Here is a 23,489-nt window from a genome sequence, read left to right as displayed (position 1 = left end):
ATACAAGTATTTCAACAGTTTCCATACTTTGTGGTTGTGAGATACAAGATGGAAATTTTAGCTTCTTGGTTACTTTCACCCTCACTGACTCATATTTGACCTTATATTGATTGACACAGCCAAGTTTGCCAATAAGAATAATCTTGATTTTCTCATTAAAATATTAATGCCAAAATGGAACTTGCTGAAATGAGACTACAGTATGATGAAATGGATACACAAGGAAGATGTAATGAATCAATTAACATGCATTTTTTAAAATGCCTGCGATGTGTCAGGCACTATGTTAGGTATTAGAGGTACAAATACAATAAATGAAATAATCTCTACTCCCAAAGAGCTTATTTTTGAATGGGAAATACAAAGACATATACATATGCACACATAGACACATATACATGATATATGTACAAATATGGTTGGCTGGTTATCCTTTGTTCTTGAAGAGGATCAAAATGATATCATTATATAATTATATAGAGGATCAAGGTACAGTGTGTCCAACTGTGCCTGCACAGACCAATAGGAGCTTGGAAGGCCCTAACACAGTTTGGGCACAAATGGTATATATCAACATTTGGGGTAGAAATGTCTATAAATTTGTGCATCTCATTTCTTTTGAGCTACTGCAATTCTACTTTGCTCATGGAGCACAGTGTCTTCTTTGATGCAGGCACACCATACTGGGTGGTCCTGTGCCAGTGTCTCCCACTTCTTACAATCAATTCCAAAGTTCTTCAGAGAGACCTTGAAAGTATCCTTGTATTGCTTTTTCTGATCTCTGTGTGAGTTCTCCATAAAATATTCTTTTAGGAAAATATGCATTTGGCATCAAACAACATGGCTAGCCCACTAGAGATGCACCCTCTGCAGTAGAGTTTGAATATTTGGCAGCTTAGCTTGAGAAAGGACCTCAGTGTTCAGTACTTTATCTTGATGGGTGATCTTCAGAATCTTCCTAAGACAATTCAAATGGAAGTGATTCAGTTTCCTAGCATGGCACTGGTATACTAGTATACTGTCCAGGTTTCACAGGCTTACAGTGAGGTCAGCACAATGGTTTTGCAGACCTTCAGTTTGGTAGGTGGTCTAATACCTCTTCTTTGCCACACTTTCTTTAGGAGCCTTCCAAACAATGAGCTAGTTCCTGAGATGTGTGTGCCATCATCTATGGGTACATACTGTGTATTGCCAAGGTAAGTGAACATATCCCCAGGCTTCAATATTTCTCCATTTGTTGTAACTGATGGTTTCATGTATGGATGGTGTGGGTGGCTGGTGGAAAACCTCTATTTTCTCGGCGTTAACTGTTAGGCCAAAATTAGTTGAGGCAGCAGAGAATTAAACCATACTTTGTTGCATCTCAGCTTCAGAGACTGAGGCTGCACCAAGTGTCCCTCGACTTGAGTCTTGGCTTGTAGCCTTTTCAAGTTAATGATTTACTATCAGTGCAGTAGCTTGATGCCGTTTTCGTCCTCAATGAAGATGTCTGACAACATTGCTGAAAATATCATGCTAAAAAGCATGCAAGCAAGTACACAGTATTGCTTCATTCCCCTGGTGAGTGGGACTGCATGAGAGCATCATCCATTATCCAGAACTCATGTAAGCACGCCATCATGAAACTGACATAGAAAACTGATGTACTTCTCCAGACAACCGCATTTTGCTGTGATTTGCCACAAATCCTCATGACTGACAGTATGAAAGGCCTTGGGAAGATTGATGAATGTGGTGTACTCTGTTCTGCTCCTGGCATTTCTAGCATAGTGTCTATCATGGAAGAGGTGCTTAATAAATAGTTGTCGAGTTATTTGAATACACAAGCATTTCAACAGTTTCCATCCTTCTCTCTGGTTGTGAGACACAAGATGGAAATTTTGACTCCTTGGTTATTTTCACCCTCACTGAGTCACATTTAGCCTTGTATTGACATAGACAAGTTTGTTGATAAGAGTAATCTTACTGGGGCGGCCAGGTGGCGCAGTGAGTAAGAGTGCCGGCCCCAGAGTCGGGAGACCTGGGATCGGTTCTGGCCTCAGATTCTTCACACCCACACACACACACACAAAACTGGCTGTGTAACCTTGAGCAAGTTACTTAACCCCAATCGCTTTAAAAAAAAAAGTAATCTTACTTTTGGCCAAAATATTAACACCCAAGTGGAACTTGCTCAAATTTAACTACTGTATGATGGAATAGATGCATAAGGAGGATTCAATGAATCAATTAACATGCAATTATTAAATGCCTACTATGTACCAGGCACTATGCTAGGTATGAAAGATATAAATACAATGAGGAACAATCCCTATTCCCAAAGAGTTTATATTTGGATGGGAAATACAATGAAGCATGATGTATGTAAGCATATATATATATATATATATATGTAATAAATATAAAGACATTAAAAAAAAAGGTAGTTTGGGAAAGGAGGGCAGCATTGCTAGGGAATCAAGAAAACCTTCAGGTAGCTGGATGGTGGTGCCTGAGCTGTATCTTGAAGGAATCTGTGAGGCAGAAGTTGGAGAGGGAGCATTCTAGACAGGAGGAATGTCCAGTGCAAAGGATAGAAAATGGAACTTCAGAGTGAGCAACTAGCAAGATGGGCAGTCTAGCTCAACTGCAGAATGTGGGAGGGTAAAAATGTTTATTGAGATTGGAAAGAAAGGCTGGGACCAGACTGTGAAGGTCTTCAAAAATTAAGGAAGAGAATTAAAAATTAAGTAAGAGAAGGAGAAGGAGGAGGAGAAGATGATGGAGACGAAGATACTGAGGAGGTAAATATACTGCAGGAAACCAGAGATGTCAAGAGGGATAAGAGCTTATATTGCCTCATGCCAAAGGACAGATTACACAGGTGAGACAGTGTAAAAGTATTTCCTGGCCAACCACAAGAGTCCTCAGTAATCTATTTGAAGACCAAGGAGAGTGATATGAAGCAGGTACAAAGTGCCCCAAAATTCTTTAAACTATTAAAGCTTAAAACGGCATGAAGACTTTTGGGAAAGTCTTAAAACAGGCTTAATATTTTGAAGTCTTTCATAACCACAAAAGAACAGTGTGAACAACAATCACAACATTCATAGATTGATAGGACTTTAAGATTTGAAAATGGTTTCATATTCATGGCTTCTTTTGATATTTACAACAACCTGGTGAGGGAAAAAACCTATGTGATTATCCCCATTTTGAAGATCCTGCTCTATTGTTCTTTCTCTGTCTCTCTCCCTCCTCCCTCTCTCTCTCAATATATATATGTTTATGTTTATATACACACACTGTATCACTGACCCCTACAGAAACAAGAATAACGTATTAATCAGCTCTGCTGTGGAATTTCTCTTTTGCTGATAAATGACATGTTTTAACAATGTGTGTGCTGTTTTTGCGAAGGAAAGAACAATGGTCTTAAAGTTGGAAAAATCTGTCTCTTAGTTCTAGCTCTGATTTGTGATATGGCTATGGGCAAGGTACATAAACCTTTCTGGGCCTCAGTTACCTCATCTGTAAAATGTCAACAGCGATACTTGTATCATCTATTTTAGTCAGTAAATAAACATTTATTCTATGGGCCACACACCGTGCTAAGCATTAGGGGTACAAAGAAAGACAAAAGATAACTAGTTCCTGCTTTCAAGGAAGTTACTAAATAAAGTGGGAGACAATATATCAACAGCTATGTACAAGCAAATTGTATGTGGGACAAACTGGGGATTATCAATAGAGGGAAGGTACTAGAATTGAGGGAGATGAGGAAAGGCTTCCTACAGAAGGGCCATTATCACGAGACCAAACCCATGATTTCTCTGGTAAATGGAACTCCTGGAAAATACTTTTACTAATTCAGGTTGGAACTTTTTTTTTTGCAATATCTAGTCTTGGAGCACCAGGGCACTGAAGGCTTAAGTGATCTGCCCAGGGTCATACAGCCAGCATGTGATGGAGGAAAGACTTGAAGTTTTCACAGCTCAATGTGCCTTTCTAGCCACCACATCATGCTGACTCTGCTATAAGGAAAGCCCCGTGTAAACTTTGAAGTGCTATGAGTTATTAGTAGAATATTAATAAATATCCAATTTTGAATAAGATGAAAGATATAGAACCTGCCTCCTTAATTGTTTCAGTGTTTTATTCTTGTGTTCAATTTGCTTTGCTTCTGTTCAAATGCTTTCATTACCGTCAATAAAACTGACAAGAGAGAACAGTTAGGCCTCTGGAGACAAAGCACGAGTTTTGGCTGGAAACATGGGGAGAGTGTCCCTAGAGACAAATACTTGGCTTTCCTTCTCTTGTCCCAGTGGTTTCATGAGGGTAAATAATTCTCACGGCTGTTTTTCTGAAAATGCCATCACAATGCAACTTCTTGGCTGTCCAGAAAGCCTAGCGCCCATCTATTGCCAGCAACCTTTCATGCCTCATTTCCTTGGGTGGAGCTGATGTCTTCTGCGATGGGGCTTATCAGAGATTAGCTCTCCCTATAGCCATCTGGAAGGGGAATGAATTTTAAATACAGGTTCTCCAACTTGTTCTTCTTCCCTGACATAAATACACAGACACATATATGTATGTATATGCGTATACAAATATGTTGGAGTTGTCACACACATACTCATACACAATACATATATATGTATATGTGGTTGTTCCCCAGCAACACTGCCCTCCTTTCCCAAACTACCTTTTATTTAATGTCTTTATATTTATTCTTTAGCTATATCTTTACATGTTATATATTTATATCTTTATATGTTAGAGAAAGAATGGCTATGGTGAAGCAAGGCTTTCTGTCAATTTCAAAACCTTGAGCCTGTTATATGAATTTCTTAACATGGCTGACATAGTAGATAGAGCACCTGGCTTGGAGTCAGGAAGACTGGAGTTCAAATCTGACCTCGGACTCTTACTAGCTGTGTGACCTTGGACAAGTCCTTTAACCTGTTTCCCTCAGTTCCTTCATCTATAAAATGGCAATCATATTAGCATCTACATGTTGTGAGGATCAGATAAAATAATACTTTTGAAGCACTTAGCACAGTGTCTGGCACACAGCAAGTGCCATATAAATGTTAGTTATTATTTTAGTTATAGAAGAAATTTAGGCTTCAGGATAGGGTTAGAATAGAAGACTTTTGAGGTCTTTTTCAATTCTGGGATCTAAGGGAATGTCTACCCTCTTCTGTAATGACCTCCCCAATTGGACTTCACATGTTATACATCTCTAATGCACTTAGGATATTATTATCCTAATAATATTATTATTAGATTAGATAATATTATTAGAGTTACCTGCTTTGTTTCCTTTTCTTCATGCCAACCCAGAAACCAGAAGCTCTATAAGGAGCTTATTTCTCATCAAAATTTTTTAATTTCTCCAACATCCAGCACAGTACCTTTCTCATGGTAGGTACTCAACAGATTTTTATTGACTGATTGAATGAATAAATTATTCTATGTTATAGAGTCATATTTTGGTTTAACATAAGGAAGAACTTCATAACAAAATTGTACAAGCATTCAGTAGATTGCCTTAGTAGATGGGTGAATCCTCTCTCCTGCTAGGAATGTTGTAAAGACATTCATGGTTCCAGGTAAGTCCTGTAAGACATGGCTTATATATGTATTTTATGATTTTACTTCTGCACATGGTCAGCTGTTGGGAACTGTACTGGGAGTGCTAAACCACATTATGCTAGTAGGAAGATATAAGGTGACACAGTGTGGTGACTACTCTGTCTCACTGGAGGTATCACCTCAGCTGTAGACAGATGGATAGTTGGGAAAGAGATAGGTAACTTGTGCTTTTGAAAATTCTCCCAAAGGCTGACACATAGGGATGTGACAGTGACCTTTGTCAGCATCTTGAGTTTAGCTGCCCTGAGAGAATGTTAACTAATGGTCAATTTAATTCACTCCCAGTGGTGTACAGAGAGCACTATAAAAGATTGAGTGGATGGCATAAGATGATCTTATTCCTAACATGTATGGTGGTCCAGAAGTAATGTTACATTTCCTTGGAAAGACACATATTAAGCTTTGCTTGTCATCCTGGAAGAAAATGGGTTTTACAGGCAAGAAAACAACGTTGAATGTGTAATGAAGGTCTCCTGGGTTATGTAAAGAAAAAAGGCTGAACCTCCTGAGAAATGATTGAGATTCTGGAGTTACCAGCTTTTGTATTTCACCCTGTTGTGGAATACAAGGACCCTTGATATTTTTGATGAAGGCTCTGTAGAACCAAATAGATACTTTAGCATTCATGAAGCACTTAGCATTACTCTTCAAAATTAGAGTTCAAAATTATTATAGAGGTTCAGTGTTAAACACAGCCCCCAGAAGAACATTCATTAGTCACTGGAATTTTTTAGGGGCTTGTTACTGATTATAAACTACAAAGTCTAAGTATTATTGGTATGGTCTTTGCTTCTCTGGGAGAGCAAAGGGCAATGCATGTTTCAGAGTCCTTAATTATGAAAAAAAAATGAAACAGGGAGGAAAAGGTAGACAAGAAGTACCCATTTCAAGTACAGGAGAGGATGTTTTCCTTCTCAGGGAGGGGGGAGAGACACAGAAAATGATGCTCATTTTAGAGGGGGTTTAACCTTATTCTTTCAAGTTCTGGTTAACATTGCTGAAAAGAAACAATCAAGTGCTATTTGGAAGTCTACATGTTGGAGAATGCAGACATATTCCTTTCCATATCTAATCCATGAAAGCTTTACCAACAGAAAAGATTTTTATTGTATAAATTTGCGATGAATTCATTCACATTTCCATTATTTCTATTTAGAAACGTATCCAAATGATAATCTGGATACAAATGCACCATTGGACACCATATTTAACACTTTTGTAATACTAGCACGTTCTCCATTTGGGATCTAATTCTTTTTTTTCTTTCATTTCATTAGTTGTTATCACCTTTCCCTGGTGAACATGATGGTAAGAACCCTTCACTAGCCTTGTTTATACTGTGCTTCCTTGATTTAGATTCGTCTTTGCTCAAAAAAACATCTGAAAAGAATGGCTGCTAAAGTTTCCTGTGAATATCTCGACAAGACTAAATTATTGGTAGGGTGTTTATATAATTCATGGAAATCTTTAGTCTTGTGTCCTTTTAATCTTGGTGACTCCATCATACTGACAAAAATCCAGCTTTTAATCTGCATGTAAAGATCAGATTTATTTCTACAGTTTATCATGAAGAAGAAGAGAAATGAAATTGTACTTTCAGATTTATAGACTTCATCCCTTGGCTGTGTGTGCTGAGGCTGAACGCTTCTTCTGTGGTTTTCACTCATGCATTTGTCATTGGTGCTGCTCAGCAGGGCAATTCTCTCCATTTAGGCCTGGTACTTTTCCAATAATGTTAATTTTACAATAATCAAGTTCTCATTTTTGCTCAAGACCTGGATGGCTTTGGTACCACCTGATCTTTAGTTCCTCTAAAAATTTATGCATATGGAGTTAAGTGCCACAACCACTTAACTAAAACAAAGAGTATATTTGTAAGGATAGAAGGGAGGCAGTATTTTTTTTTTTTTATGGTTAGGTCATGTCAGTTCCATTTGTCTTGTTGCCTGCATCTATATTAGGAATTCTCTAACTTCTCAATTCATGCATAAAAAGAAGACCATTTCCTCTGTCTTCTTTTACTTGCCATCAAGTCCTTTCCAGTATTGTGAGTCATTTGTTCAAATATATAATAATCATTGCTGAGGTTAAACTAGACACTGTTTTGTAGTTTTCAATGTAGACTTAACTCACCACTTTATCCACTATGGTTCTTCTTGCCCTACCTTTTCAGACCAGCTGTTGGGACCCTGCTTGACAGACACATGTCTTCAGGATAGGCCTGAACAGCCTCAGAAAACAGAGTTGCTTAATGGAAATTGACTGAGGGAGTAGAAGACTCTCATAGGCTTATACCTAGAAGAGTGGTATCACCTATGACTGCTTTACACACACATATACTTTCTCTTTACTTTTCCCTCTCTCCCTCCTCTCCTCCTCGCTCTCTTCTTTCCCTTCCCTCCCTTTCTTCCTCTTTCCCTCTTGATCTGACTCTCTTCACATGCAAACCCACATTTCATTGAGTTATTTGTTTAGCAACATTATTTCATGTATTTCACTCTTAAGTAAAAGTCGAGACAATTGGCTACTTACTTATCGTGGACCCGGACTCCGGCCTGTTCAAGGAACTGATGATGACAAAGCCAAACCCTTCATTCTCTTTGCGGTGTATGACCACGTCGCTGGTTTGCAGGCTGTGTGACGCAAAGCCTTCGGGGGGAGAAGCATTCGTGCTGGGAGCGGCGTGGTTGCTGTTGTTGTACGTGGCATAGTCACTGCGGGGTGAGCTGTGGTGGGTGGACACAGAGCCTGGGCTCCGTCCATTCTCTGGACAGGGCTCCCCTGGAACACAATCACATTGCAAAGACATCATCATATTCCTTGGTAATTGGCTTCTCTAAAAATAGGACTTCGAAGGGACTATAGATTTAGTTGCTGAATACTCCAGATCTCTGCCTCATGCTGCTTTGTATCTTCCCACAATATACATATATACGTACACGTATTTCTATATATGCATATATATTTTAAAAATTAGACTATTGTGTGTGTGTGTGTATATATATATGATCTTATGACAGCAGATGGGAGCCTGAGAGTTTTGTTGTTGTTTTTTGCTGTTGTTCAGTTGTATCCCACTCTTTGTGATCCCATGGACCATGGGGCTGTCTTGGCAAAGATACTGGAATGATGAGTCATTTCCTTATCCAGTGGATTAAGGCAAACAGAAGTTAAGTGACTTGCCCAGGGTAATGCAGCTAGTAAGTGTCTGAGACTGGACTTGAACTCAAGACTTCCTGACTCCAGGTACAATGCTCTATGCACTATGGCATAACCTAGCTGCCTCCACCTGAAGTTTAGGGTTTTTCTATATGAGGTGAATTACCATTAACTCTTCAAAGACACCAAATTTTATTTGAGGAATAGTCTCATAGTCTCTGATTGTCTTAGAAAAGTGAATTCACATTAAATGTGGGTGACAAATTTATTTTTAAAATATTTTATTCATTGTGGACATAAGTCCAATGATGACATCAGGTAAACAGGAAATCTTGAGTTCTGAATCAGCTATTTATCAAATGCTAGAACATTTCCTCATCAAATTATTATCTCAAACCAAGCAGATGAAACAGAGACCAATTAACAAAGGAAATAGATGGTGAGCCGGCAACCAAAGGAAGCCACTTTCTAATGTGTAAACTGATCCATCATTGAGAAGTTTGCCTGACTATTTCAGTACATAGGTATTGATACTCTGATTAAAAGAAACTAACACTCTGTAATTAGGAATAACTGCATCATTTCCCTCTCACAAATTGATTAGTATACTCAAAAGGAGTTTTTCAAACAGAGGAATAACAAGATGAAAAATAATCACACCAAATTATTCCTTTCGTGGCTCTGTGGATTGGTTCCCCATTTAGAACTCTTGAAAGTGTTCTCATTTGGCAAGTTAAAAATAATTAGACAGACTGTCAGCGAAGCTTTTTACCTTTACAAACTATAATTCTGCACTAAACCAAAAAATAAAGGAAGAGTAGAGAATCATAAGCAAAGATACTTGTTTCACCAATACTCTACCCAACCATCAGCATTAATAATTGGGTATTGACACAGAAGATAAGGGAGGTGAGACCTATAATCAATTGCTCAGTTTGAATATGTCTCTAAAACTTAATGTCTCATATTCTAAGAGATGGAAAACTAAAAATTTCCATCCAGAACTGAAGTAACAAAAAAAATGAAATACAAAACTGTTCCTTTGCTAAAAAACCAACACAAAAAACCCCACAAAAAAACTCAGAAAATCAGGATTGAAAACTTCTGTCTCCAAAATTTTTGTTCTTTAGCTAAACATGATCCAAAGACAAGCTGTTATTTTCTTAGTGAAGCACATGTCCTTTATCAGTCCTTGTACAAGTTAGAAATAAAGTGATTAGAGATAGTCAGGAGGAAGAAAAACAAACAATTATTATGCTGTTACATTAAAATTGAAAGTCTCCAAGAGTTATTGGACCAAATCAGCAATTAAATGTCACAGGCAGTGACAAGAGAGATCTCATTTTCTGACTGTCATATTTGAGGAGGCTGAAAACTGTTCATGTCAGTAAACTGGCAACAGAGAAAGAGAAAAATTCTCTCTCTCTCTCTCTCTCTCTCTCTCTCTCTCTCTCACACACACACACACACACACACACACACACACGTGTAGCTCCATTTATGATTTCTTGACCCTACCTTAAACCTAAATCACTCTGGCTCTCACTGATTGGTCAATAGGTCTCATCCCAAGCCTCACTTGGTCACTGCTTGGGGTCTGATGGCTCAGACTGACTATAAAAAGCAATTGTTTCTGTTTTGGTCAGACCTAAGGATCTTCCCCTCCCAGATTTTTTTTTGCTTCATTTCTTACTTAGCCTTAATCACTGAATGGGTATTGACTCAGACAAACTGAGACCTGTTAAAGACCTTAGCTTAACAAGGCCAAGGTCTCCCACTACATCAGTGGCCATTTCCAGTTGTCCTCATCTATGTCCTTACTGGACCCAGGTGGCTGTGGAGGAGAGAGTGAAACTGGTGACTTTGCACAGCCCTTCCTCACTTCAATCCAATTCACTTACAAGACCTCACCTTCCCCATGTCACCGATCCTCTAAAGGAAAGAAAGACAAACAACAACAGCAAAAACAGTGGGGAGTGGTTGAGCTTTAAGATTACATGAAAGAAAGGAGAAGAATTGATTAAACCTACCTGAGACAGTCACCCCTATTGGAAGGCTATATAATCAGGAATGTTTCCTTCGCTATTAGAATGTTCTTTCAACCTCTAAAACAAAACTTTTCTATCTTCACCAGGATGAATGTTTGAGAATATGGGACTAAAATCTTTCCTTGGAATTTTTTTTAAACATGTCAGCTGCAGACCCCAAATAAGGAAAACTTGAGGGATAGAAAATACACATCAGAGATTCTTAGGGTTTGTAAGGACTTTGGTGACTCATCTAGTGAATCAATCTGTCTCCCAATGAGACCAAACCCAAATCGCCCCCAGATAAATGAGATTCTATCTGTTCAATAGCCTTTCCCTGTTGTGAAATGAATGTTATTTAGAATAATTAATGCAGTAAAAAGGTTATAATGCAATTTAAAATACAAAGTGCTATGTAAATTCATTTTATTTACTCAATGATTTTTCTGGATCATTGACTCATTATTCATGTCCTTCCGCAGATTTCTATATGGAATTCCAATATTAGTCTGGATCAGCTTAACACAAATGGTCACTGTTTAAAATAATTTCTTTTACTGCTACTTAGAATGGAATGCAGCCAGATGGGAAGTCATCATCTGGGTGCTAGGGGAAATGGATGTCTCTTAGCAAGGTGGCTGGCATTTAGGAAGATGACCATTCACATTTATAGGACATTTGTAGGTCACCAAGAAGCTCATCCTTACCAAAGGGATTCTTTATGTGTGATATTCCAACTGCATTAGAGGAAGCTACCCAGTGGACACAGCATGATGTTTGGAGTCACAAAGACCTGCTTTCAAAGGAAGGACTGGGTTCAGATCCCATTGCTGATGCCTATTCAATATAGTACCTTAGACTAGTTACTACCTCTATGCACATCAGACAATTCCCTTGGATTTATCTACTAAGTCACATGTAACTGCTTATGAAACCACAGCTCAGTCTAACTACTCTACCTAGAATTTTTTAAAATGCAAATATTTATAATTGGCATTGGCAAAATAGAATCATCACATTAATGCCTCAGGTTGGTACCAGGCTATGAGGTAAAGGGCTAATTATGCAAATACATGTGGAATTAGGATTGGTAAAATAGAGTAGTCTTACAATATATAGGATTTGGTGCCAAGTTATAAAGGAGGCAGCTAGGTGGCTGGGTAGATGGACTGCTGGGTCTAGAGTGAGGAAGAATCATCTTTGTGAGTTCAAACCTGGGCTCAGACATGTCACTTCCTCACTATGTGACCCTGGGAAGGTCATTTAACCCTGTTTGCCTCCGTTTCCTCATTTGTAAAATGAGTTGGAGAAAAAATGGCAAATCACTCCAATATCTTTGTCAAGAAAACCTTGAAAGTAGATGATGGCCTGTCTAATTTTTACCTTAAGTGTGAAGGGAAAGGACCTGCTAATTGAAAGGTAGATGTGTTGATCATATATTTTTTTTATTTTTGATGATACTGTTAAAAGGAAAATTCTATGTTTGGGCCTCTGCCCTGACTAAAGAGGCAAAACCCAGGAAGAGAAAATTAAAAACGAGTTTATTAAAACACCAAGGTAGCAGGAGTTGGTGGGCTGCTACTGGACCAATTACTATTCAAACAGAACAGGGCTTTTTTATCGTTGCTGTAGTTGTTCAGTTGTTTTTCAGTCATTTCCAACTCTTTGTGACCTCATTTGGGGTTTTCTTGGCAAAGATCCTAGAGTGGTTTGCCATTTCCTTCTCCAGCTCATTTTACAGATGAGGAAACTGAGGCAAACAGGGTTAAGTGACTTGCCCAGGGTCACACAGCTTGTGTCTGAGGGTGTATTTGAACTCACAAAGAGCCTTCCTGACTCTAGGTCTAGTTTTTTTTTTAATAGAGCTCAGTAAACCACTCCCATGTAAAGGAAAGACAATCCTGATTCAATCACATTTCAATGAGGATATGGAAGTTAATGCTACCTTAACCCCCCCTAAGTATTTCCATTGGTACACTTTTCAAACGAGAAGATGTGCTAAGTGGACTTGCTCAGTAGGCCAACTGCCAGATACACATTATGAAGAGATGGAATTATCTCTAAAGAGATTAGATTAGTGAATTTGACTAGCTGCCTACCCTCTCCTGCTGGGCACTACTTTGCAGGCTGGTTGCCTCCAAAATAAAGAAAGGTTAAAACATGAGGTCACTCCAGAATGACTGCATCAGTAACTGATTTTACACAATAATCCTTGTGTAATGTACCTCAAGAGCTGGAGTAATGAAATCTCCTTGGAAATTGTAAAGTGCTACCTGAACATGAACTATTTTTATTTTGCTTAAGCAACAGAGGTATCCTACAAATCCATACTCATTCTGCCATGTAGGAGGAGCTCAGATGTACCTTACACATCTCTGAGGAGAGAGATGTGCTCAAAATGATGGGAGATTGGGTTGAAGCTACAAAAGATAGAAACATCCATATTTTCAGTGGAAGAAAAAGTTGCGATATATTCACTCAGCCTATTGTTAGAGGAGAATCCCTGAGGGCTGGAGTTGGTAGCATGTATGTCATATTCACTGTGAAAGACCTGTGTTTGTAATTGGGGCACAAAACTAGATTCAATTGCACATTTGATTCTCTTATTCCCTACAATATTTCATTTGTGTTGACCTCTTTTTGCAATGAGGACTTAAAATACTTTTGTCCCTAGGCTATAGAGCATAATCTTAACCTTTTTACCCTTTTGTCTACTTCTCTTCCTCACCTAGTCCCTATATTTAAATAATTTGTCTGTGCTTTTAAAAAATTTTTCTTCCACAATTGACGTGGTGAAATGTTGTTGTTATATTATAAATCCAGGGTCCTTTCTGCAATAAAATCTGAAGTCAGTCACCCCATTCTTCAATTCAGAGTAGAGTATTTTTTAAATGCCTACTATTCAAGGCATTCAGCAAAGCCCTGAGGATAGAAAACTAATAAGTATGAAACTGTTACTGTCCTCTAGGAACATGAAAGAGAGCAAACAAAGTACTGGGAGAGATTTTAGGCATTGTGAGTGATGCAGAAAGTTGGGATTTGGGGAATCAAGCAAATTATGTGAAATACAAAGTGGTCCAAATAGACCAGTGAATTAGGAATGGGATTTAAAGAGAGAGATGTGTGGGATTTCTTGGTTGTGTGTGTGTGTGTGTGTGTGTGTGTGTGTCTGTGTGTCTGTGTGTCTGTGTGCATGTGTGGAAGGGAACACAGAAGGCTTTTAGGATATTGGAATGAGCTGAAGTTGGAAAGTGAGAGTCTTTGGGGCAGCAATGGATAATTTGGTAGAATCATAGAGTATGGTATAAAAACAGTGTGAGAATAATAAGGTTAGAAAGATCTTAGACCACAGAAAGCACTGAATATTAGACTGAAGAGACTTTTATTTATCAATAGAAGGACACCTGAAGTTTCTGCAAGACAATGAAATATATTCAGAGTTGAATAATAGTAGGATTCATCTGAAGACAGTGGGAAGCCGAATGGAAAGGGGCCATACTGGGTCTAGTCAAGAGATACTAAGGGTTAGAATTGGAGGGTTACAATATGAATGGAAAGGAGAGTAAAGAAATAAAAGATAAGGAGTTGTTGGGCATTGTGGGAGCTTGAAGAGACAGGATCTGTCATCTAATTAGATATAGGAAATAAAGAAAAAGAGGAAATAGAAGAGAGAACTTAAGGTTTCCACTGGAATGATTGGAAGAATTGTGGTGCCATGAACAGGAATCAAAAACTTAAGATAGATTTTTTTTTCTTATGGGGAGGGGATTTGGTGAGTTGGGTTTTAGACATGGTGAGTTTGACATGCAGGTAAGCCTGGCTGTGTAGGTCTAAAGCTCTGGGCAGAGTATTTTAATGTATTACAGACTATATTCTTGACTTAACAATCTTCTCTTAACAGATCCATGGATCTGGAGGTGCTCTTGGTGTCATCAGAAACTCATTGGGGACAGTCCAGTGATTGAATATATCAAGCAGGCCAGTTATTGCTATACTTGCACTAAGAGAGACAGACAAATCAGAGACTGACAGAAAGACAAGAGAGGGTATTTATCTCATAACATTATGCTATCCAACCCTGACAATCAGTATGGCAGGTGGACATGGAATCAAAAAGAAGTGGGGTTTGAAACCTGTCTTCAATAATTCTTAGTTGAGTGACCCTGGGCAAGTGACACCAACCTTTCCAAGCTTTAGTTTTTCCATCTGAAAAATGGGGATGAGAAGGATAGCTAGCATTTATATACCACTTTAGGGTTTTCAAAGCACGTTAAAAATGTTATTTCGTTGATCCTTGAAACGGCTCTTTAAGGAAGTAGCTATATTATCCCCATTTTACAGATGAGAAAATTGAAGATGAGTGAATTTAAGTGACTTGCTCAGGGTCACACAGCTAGTGTATGAGAGGACTTGAGGCTTCCTAAGTCTAACCGAAGCTATGTATCCACAATAAGACCTTGATGCCACTGGGGCTTGGTGTAGTGGGTTGGAAATCTGATTTCTATGACTCTGGAGGAAAGAGTAAGGCTGATGACATTGCACAGCTCTTCCTCACTTAAATCCCATTTACTTGCCAGTCAAGACCCTCCTGAGTTAATTGGTCTTCTTTGAGAAGGAAGGAAGAGCAACAACAATCTGAGCTGATTGTGGAATCAGAACGATCTGACCTCTGACCTACTGATTATATAACCCTGTACAAGCCTGTTCTCAGGGTACTCAGACAACTCTCTAAGGCTGGTTCTTTTGGAATCCATAAATTTCAGAAGGTTCATGAACCTGGAGGGGAAAAAAATTACATCTTTATTTCAATGCCATTGGTTTTCTTTGCAACCCTATATATTTTATTTTATGTATTTGAAAATCTGATTTTGAACATAATTCTGAAAGGAGTCCGTAGACTTCATAAGATGACTAAACGGATCCATGACACTAAAAGGTTAAGAACTGCTGTTCCAAGACTGTAAATTGCAAAGAAGGTGATGCTTGGCATTGGCAGAGGGAGTTTTTACAGGACATGCTAATATTACAATTAAAAAAAAACTAATAGAACAAAATTACCCATCTTACAAGGTTATTGTGAAGTTCAAATATGATAACCCATGCAAAATAGAATACAAATCTTAGCTAATATTATATTGGGAGTTATTGACTTTTCTTTGTGTTTCTGGAGAAACAAATGATTGCTTTTCTTCATACAAGTTCCCCTTAACCTAGGACATAAGAGTTCTTGTTCCTGAGGCCTGCCTACCTCTCCTTTTCTTGCATTTGCCATCACCCTGGTCTCCCTATGTTAGGCCTATCCTTGAAGGATGTGCCACCCTGGGTCCCTGCTTGCTGCTACCTCTTTTCTGATGCAGAAAAATGACATTTTAAGCCATAGAAGGGAATGACATTACCACAGGAGATAGTGTAATGAGAGTGGAAAGGAGGATCTAGGGTCCTAGCCTTGGGGAATTCCTATTTTTTACTAGATAGGAAGAGAAAGATAATAATAATAATAATAATAGTTAACAAAAACTATCATAATAATTATAAAAATAATAATATAGATAGTATTTATACTGTTATTTTTATCATTATTATGCTAGTTTTTGTTACCCAATATTTTCTTTCTCCGTTATAGCTAGCATTTATATGAGGGCATCTAGGTGGCACAATGGATAGAGTGCTGACCTTAGAGTCCGGAAGACCTGAGTTCGAATCTGGTCCCAGACATTGACTAGCTGTCTGACTCTGGGCAAGTCACTTAATCCTGCTTGCCTCAGTTTCCTTATCTGCAAAATAAGCTGGAGAAGGCAATGGCAAACCACTCTAGAAAACCCCAAATGGGGTCACAAAGAGTCAGACATGACTGAAATGACTGAACAATGAGAATATTATTTATATAGTGTTTTAAGGTTTAAAAAGCACTGTACAAATATTCTCATTTAATCCTTACGACAAAGCTGGGACATAGATTTTATATTCCCCATTTTACAGGTGAGGAAACTGAGACTGAGAAAGGTTAAGTGACTTGACAAATTAGTCACACAGCTAGCTAGTGTTTGAGACCGGACTTGAACATGGATCTTCCTGACTCCAGCTCAGGCTATCTTGTCTACTGCATGACCCACTCGTATTGAAGCATTTATGTAGTGCTTTGAGGTTTACAAAGCACTTTACAAATATCTCATTTGATCCTCACAACTTTGGGTAGTAGGTGTCATGATTATTTCCATTTCACAGAAACTGAAGAAGACAAGGATTGTGACTTGTCCAAGGTCACACAGCTGGTAAGTATGTGAGGCCAGATTTGAATCCAGATTTTCCTGATTCTAAGTTCACAATACTTTATCTAATATACCATCGGTCAGAGAAAGAAGAGAAAAATTATAAGAATTCAGGGTATGGAGGCTAAGAGAAGCCAGGATGTCAAGAGGGAAGGAATGAGCAATATAGTTAGATATCTGAATGATCAAAGATGAAGAATACTGAAAAAAGCCCATTGGATATGAAAGGTTATTTATTGGTTGTTTCACAGAGTAGTTTCTGTTGAATAAAGGAGCAGCGAGGTAGCACAGTGAATAGTGCTGGGCCTGAAGTATAGAAAACATCTTCATGAGTTCAAATCGGACCCCCAATGATTACTAGCTATGTGACCCTGGGCAAGTCACTTCATGCTGTTTACCTCAGTTTCCCCATCTGTCAGAAGGAAATGACAAACCATTCCAGTATCTTTGCCAAGAAAACCCCAAATGGGGTCAATGAAGATTTGGACGTGACTGAAAGACTTAACAACAACAGCCACATGGTGAGGATAAGCCAGATTGCAAGGGGACAGGTAATTGCAAGAATGCTGGACTTGGACTCAGGAAGTCTTGAGTTCAAATCCTGCCTTAGACATTTGCTGGCTATGTGACACTAAGCCTCAGTTATCTGTAAAATGGAGATAACAATCGTACCTACCTCTTAGGTTTGTGTGAGGATCAAATGAGTCAACATGTGTAAAATGCTTTGCAAACCTTAATACTCCATAAAAATTCTAACTGTTGCTATGAAGAATGAAGACAAAGAGTTTAATTCTACTTGTTAACATCCTTTTCCTTACTGGCTCTTTTTATTTTAATATTATTACTATTTCCATTTTCAATTTCCAGTTTCATAGCAACCCTCCTCTCCATTATCTTCTGTCTTTTTATAAGCTAAGGTGGCTCAGCTTTTCTCCAGTACCTGACCCCACTGAACACATGCTGGACTTGTACTACCCTGTCATTGTACTTGCTTGGCAAGAAATCATCCATTCAGCAAAAAAAAAAAAAAAAAGAAAAATCACAATCATAATCTGTGTCCCTTCTCTAAGTCAGATAGCTAGAAGCACTCAAGACAGCTGACTCTTTCCAGCTGAAACAAAACAACGAAGGGAAAGCTTGTCTCTTTCCCATGGCTTTCTTTCACTCATTCTGTAGACATTTACTGTTACTAAAGTGTCCTCAGCCGAGCTCAATCATCCCCCGCTAATGCTACATTCAAAGATGAGGGAATAGAAGGTGGAAAAATCTCCTGGTACAAATGAGCAGTTGTCACAGAACATTTTCAGATATGAATTACACTTGAAAGCCTAACTGGAAAGCCGGCAAAAAATTGCAGCAGAGAGCACCTCGGCAGAAGTCACATATTTCACAAATTGTGCAAATGTATCTTTACAGCATTTGGCATAAACCCTCACAGCTTGGGCTGATGAGTACAAAATTTAATTTGCAATAATCAGCCAGAGGCAAGGGGAACATGAAATTATGTTTCTGCATTAGTTTTGCATTTTTGCAATATATTTCCATGTAAATCAGGTATCAATTTAATTCAAGTTTGGATTCCCAAATACCCAGCACATGGAACCTTCCCTGCTACCCCCAAATGACTGTTATTAAAGATCATTTCTCAGGAAGAGAAAGAGTTAAATGGTCGCCAGGCCAACACTGCCTTCCTCCTGGCATCACTCCCAAGGATAAGGCATAATTCAAGGTGTTTTACTTTGGTGGGTCAAGTGGTGTGCCAGGAATTTCAGGAGACTAATGGCACCTCTTAGCAAAACCTCTATACCACACAAGATATATGGCCGTCTTCTGGGAGGGCTGACAACTCTTCTGCCCAGACTTCTTAAGTGATTGCTTTAGCTTCAAGTCTAGTTTCCAGAGAGAAAGGAAAGAAAGGGCTTTTTATCTGATTGTTAAATCTCATCTTTTCCAGTCACAAATAGATGATAACTACTTCTCTAATCCAAAGTTGTCACACATACAAGCTTGTGAATCCTTGAATCAGAAATAGGCTCATGAAAAAAGAAAAAAAAAGGTACTATCATAACTGGGAATGACCTGAGGCAACAGCCTGGTGGAACAGAAATATGGCTAGTTTGGGACAGAGGAGACCTTTTGGCTGCGTCACTGACTCTCTGTAATAACTTGGGCAAGTGACTTCACTTTCCTGGGCTTCAGTTTTCTCAGCCATAAAATAAAAAAGGTTCAGGCCAAATGGTCTCTAAGGCCCTTTCTAGCTCTCGTATTTAGTGAGTTTATAGTAGTGAAAGAAGGTATAGAATAGGAGATTAAAAAGCTGGCTCTTGATCTTGAATAATCTGGATTCAAATCCTGCCTCTGACACAGGAAATGGCATTATATGAGAGAAAATATGCTAGATTTGAAACCAGAGGACCTGTTTTCAATTTCTGGCCCTGCTCTTAATTATTACTAATATAATGCTGGGCAAGTCATAGCATTCTGGGGAGGAGGCATTGATTTAGAGTTGAAGTGACCTCAGAAGCCATAGAATCCAACCCCTTTGTTTTAGTAATTAGGAAACTGAGACCCAGGGAGATTAAGGAATCTTAATCCAAGGTCCCATCAGGATCTGAACCCTGGTTTCTCTGATTCCAGAGTCAACATTCTTTCCACTGTACACATTTCTTATAAATATAAGTGTATATAAATATCAATGTAGAGCTTCTTATAAATAAGCTGGAGTCAGATAGGTTGTTTTATCTTATGTCTTATCAGATCAATAGACAATCAATTGAGAATCATTGTCAATAAGCAAATCTTAGTAATGTTGCTCCTTATGGCGCCCGAGGGCAAAACCCCAAACTCATGGAATAACAGATAGGCACCAATTCAGAAATAGAAGGGACTTAGAGCTGGGTCCAGCCTTCTTATTCTGTAGATGAAGAAACTGATACTCTGAAATGTTTAGCCCAATGTCACACAGGCAATAAGTAGCAGAAGCAGATTTCAAACCCAAGTCCTCTGACTAGCAGCCCAGCACTTTCCCCATTATACCACTCTACATTCATTCATCCTAATAACATCTATGCTACCAAATCCTTAGAATATTGTCATTTTTTAAAAAATCAAGCATAAAGGTATAGATGTACTCCTATTTTATATACAAAAAAGTTGTGTCCCTGAAAGATTTCTGTATTATTATTTCCTTTTCTAAGTTCAATTATATTATAAATATGACTGCTGGAGGCTTAAAAGAAATCTGTCATGAATCCTTTTGTAAAGTAAAGAATCTCGATGTAAAGGGAATAATTATTTCTGATTTATCTGCTCTGTAAGTGTGATTTATTTTAGGAGAGGGTAAATTGTATTTGCTCAAAGTTAGACATAGCTGTCCTTTCCTGCATTTGAGTACCACATTCAGAGCTACCTTTTATCTGACCTCACAATGAAAGTCAATTTTTCCTCTTGGTTGGCTTATTATACTGTCACAATGCCACAGAACTCAGCTGGTATACATAGTAAGGGCCATTTTTCTTCAAAGATGTTTCCTCCTCATAACCACCATTCACTGAATAACATGCTTTCCTTGAATTAGCATCAGCCTTCACTGGAAAACTTTAATGATTATAAGCAAGAGTGGAGCTTTTTGGTAGTTGAGGTGCAGATATGAGCAATTAAAAGCAAAAACAAAAACCAAACAAATCAAAACTCTGCAATATATTGAAGCAGTAAGATTATTCCTAAAACGAAAACAATCAACTACTTTAATAATTTGTTCCCTTCTTTAAATTCTATTCCCCCAACCCAGTTTTTGGCAACATACCTACAGACATCACCTTTCTTCTTATAGTTAGGTTCACCTGCCCATTTCTGGCTGCATTATGCATGAGGTCGATAACATATCGGTGTGTCTTTCCAGCCACAGGAATGCCATCCACATAGACCAGCTCATCGCCAGGGTGCAAGCGCCCATCTCTGTCTGCTGAGCCCATGGCAATGACTGCTCCAATCAAAATCTAGAATATTAACAAGAAGGAAAACAATGCTTTAATAAACACTTCCTGCCATACTCTGCCTTCTTTCCATATACTCCTCCATCATGGAGGATAGCTGGGTTGGAGATACAGGACAAAGTTCTATCCCTAACGTGCAAATCTTTCCATCCCTTACAACAGAGATCAGCTAACTATGGCATCTCTTCAGGCCTAATCTGTCTCCCCTTCCTCTATCACCTTCTGTCTGTATCCTTCAGGTCTATAAGCCAAGAATTATTTTTACATTTAAAACTGACACTTGCCTTAGAGAATATGAACTTTGACTATGTGAAAAATTCTTAGAAGTTGTGAGCTTAGTGTATGAATACAAATTCTCATTTTACATCCTGAAAAAAAGCTAGTTTAAACAAGATTTGATGTCAAAAACAATAAAAGCAATTTCTTGTTTGGATAGATCTGATGGGCCAAGAAGGAAGGATTGCTTGGGCTGCCACAGAGGAAACAAGAATGTTTGGGGCATGTGTTTCAGGAAGATGAAAGTAGGCAGAACAATATGTTTGGTGGCTTTCTCTAAGAGTCTACTATTTCCTAAAGCTCTCAAAGGAAACCTGCTCCAGTCTTTCTCTTAACCCAACACAGCCTAGTCAAAACAATGTAGTCTCAGTTCTTTCCACCATGGAATAATCTCTCAACTTCATTTGCCCCTGAAATATCTTTTTTTTTTTTTTATCTGAAGATGCACAGTACATGGGAGGAATGTCTTCTTGTCTGTAAAAGCTCTTTCCCAGAATCCTGTGGTAATTTCCACGGAGGGTAAAATTCAGATTTTCAGCTTTTATTGGAGTTCAATTTCATTTCAGCACCTTGTCTTCATGAAGTGGAAGGGTATAGGTGTCCATAGTTCAGTCTTGCTGGAAATAATCCATTTGGCCTGTGAACAGTTTTGCCACTCCACAGATTTTTGTCAGTTCCCATTTCAATTTCCCATGATTATTTGTATTTGTACCTCATCCCAATACTGAGCTGTAAAGCAAATGTCACAAATGCAGGGACTGTCTTAGCTAAACTGTTTATCTAGGCACCTAGCATAGTGCAATGAACACATTGTATACTTAATACATGTTTGCTGAGTGAATAAGTCATGATGTAATTATCTTTGTGGCGTGATTATTAATAACTGAAAGGAATTTTAGAGCCACCAATTCTGTTGGTTGTGTTTTAATCTTCATGCAAATTATTACTTGCCCACAACCTGGATTATTTATTTGATTCATCTGGTCAATCAGTTAACAGGAATTTGTTAAACACCTACTAAGTGCCAGGCCATGTACTAAGCTTTCCAATTCTGCATATGTCTCCCAAGTTAAATTCCAAGTCAATCATGACTTAAAACCTTGGATTTGGACAAATATATTTGGATTGAGAATTTACAATTACTTCTATGTCTTTTAACTGGCAGGCAAATGATTATGTAGTTGTCAACAGCAATGGCTGGGGTGGGAAAGGGTCTATGTTTTTAGTCAAACTGCTCACTGCAGAATGTCTACATAGCATAGCAATATAATTTGAATGACTAACACACTGATTGGCTATTGTGTAGACAGGCCATTCTGAAGGAGATGAATGGAAACTACAGTCAGTCCAATCCTCAAAACCTTAGGCAAGCTACTAACTTCATTTCTAAGCATAGATATTTCCCATACTGAATCTGATTTCTTTCCTCTGGCTCCTGAAACAGACACACACACACACACACACACACACACACATTCAACTAAACTAACAAAATCTCCTATGGGCGAGAAGTGGCATATAATTTTTTCATGAAGTGACTCATTGCTATTATTATAGGAAGTCACAATTCTTCCGTTTTAGACTGGCTTTAGAGAAAGCTTCTTTACCTGTAAAACAGCCCCCATATTTACCACAGTTCAGCATCCTCCTGATTTTTTTACATTCTTCATTTTTTCTCTTCTAGTCATGCTGAGCTGAATTTATGAGTTTCTTTTTAAAGACTTCCAATTTATTCTTCAAACGGCTCAACCCACTATGGAGTGCTTCAAAGAGCTGGAAAAGTGCTTTGTACAATACCCAGTTAAAATGAAGGTTTACTCAACTCTACTGCCCAACAACAGCAACAAAAAAAGCATTTAGGTAGCCCCACGCAATGAACGGTATGACCTTCTGGTTACGTGTGCACATTGGTGGGAGAGTTTATCATACCTGGAGAAAGGAACGTTTATGGACTTATTGCTGCTGGGCTTATAGTTATGGTGGGGCTTCCTTCCTGGCTGGTAAATTAAACCTTTTAAGGGAATGTTCTCCACAAACAAATCATTCTGACACCAGCTGAAAGAAGCCAACCAACAAACAAACAGAGAATACACACAGAGAAAACCATGACTGTAAGGGGAGAGGGG

General features: G+C 38.4%; 1 protein-coding gene across 1 annotated transcript in view; it reads right to left on the bottom strand.

Annotated features, from left to right (window-relative positions):
- The window catches only part of LOC138175883 (membrane-associated guanylate kinase, WW and PDZ domain-containing protein 2), a 1,727,565-nt gene that overhangs the window by 176,050 nt on the left and 1,528,026 nt on the right, over nucleotides 1–23,489 (bottom strand). The window contains exons 15-16 of the mRNA XM_069106526.1: nucleotides 20,898–21,090; nucleotides 8,170–8,418 (exon numbers count right to left, since the gene is read on the bottom strand). Coding sequence (XP_068962627.1) covers nucleotides 8,170–8,418; nucleotides 20,898–21,090 — 442 coding nt within the window. The remainder of the gene's footprint in view (nucleotides 1–8,169; nucleotides 8,419–20,897; nucleotides 21,091–23,489) is intronic.

This window comes from Petaurus breviceps, unplaced genomic scaffold, assembly GCF_028583685.1.
Source record: "Petaurus breviceps papuanus isolate PSGF00001 unplaced genomic scaffold, PetGlider_PUasm1.0 79, whole genome shotgun sequence".
Lineage (NCBI taxonomy): Eukaryota > Metazoa > Chordata > Mammalia > Diprotodontia > Petauridae > Petaurus > Petaurus breviceps.
Note: the sequence above shows the minus strand (reverse complement) of the source record. Positions and strands in the feature narration are given on the sequence as shown.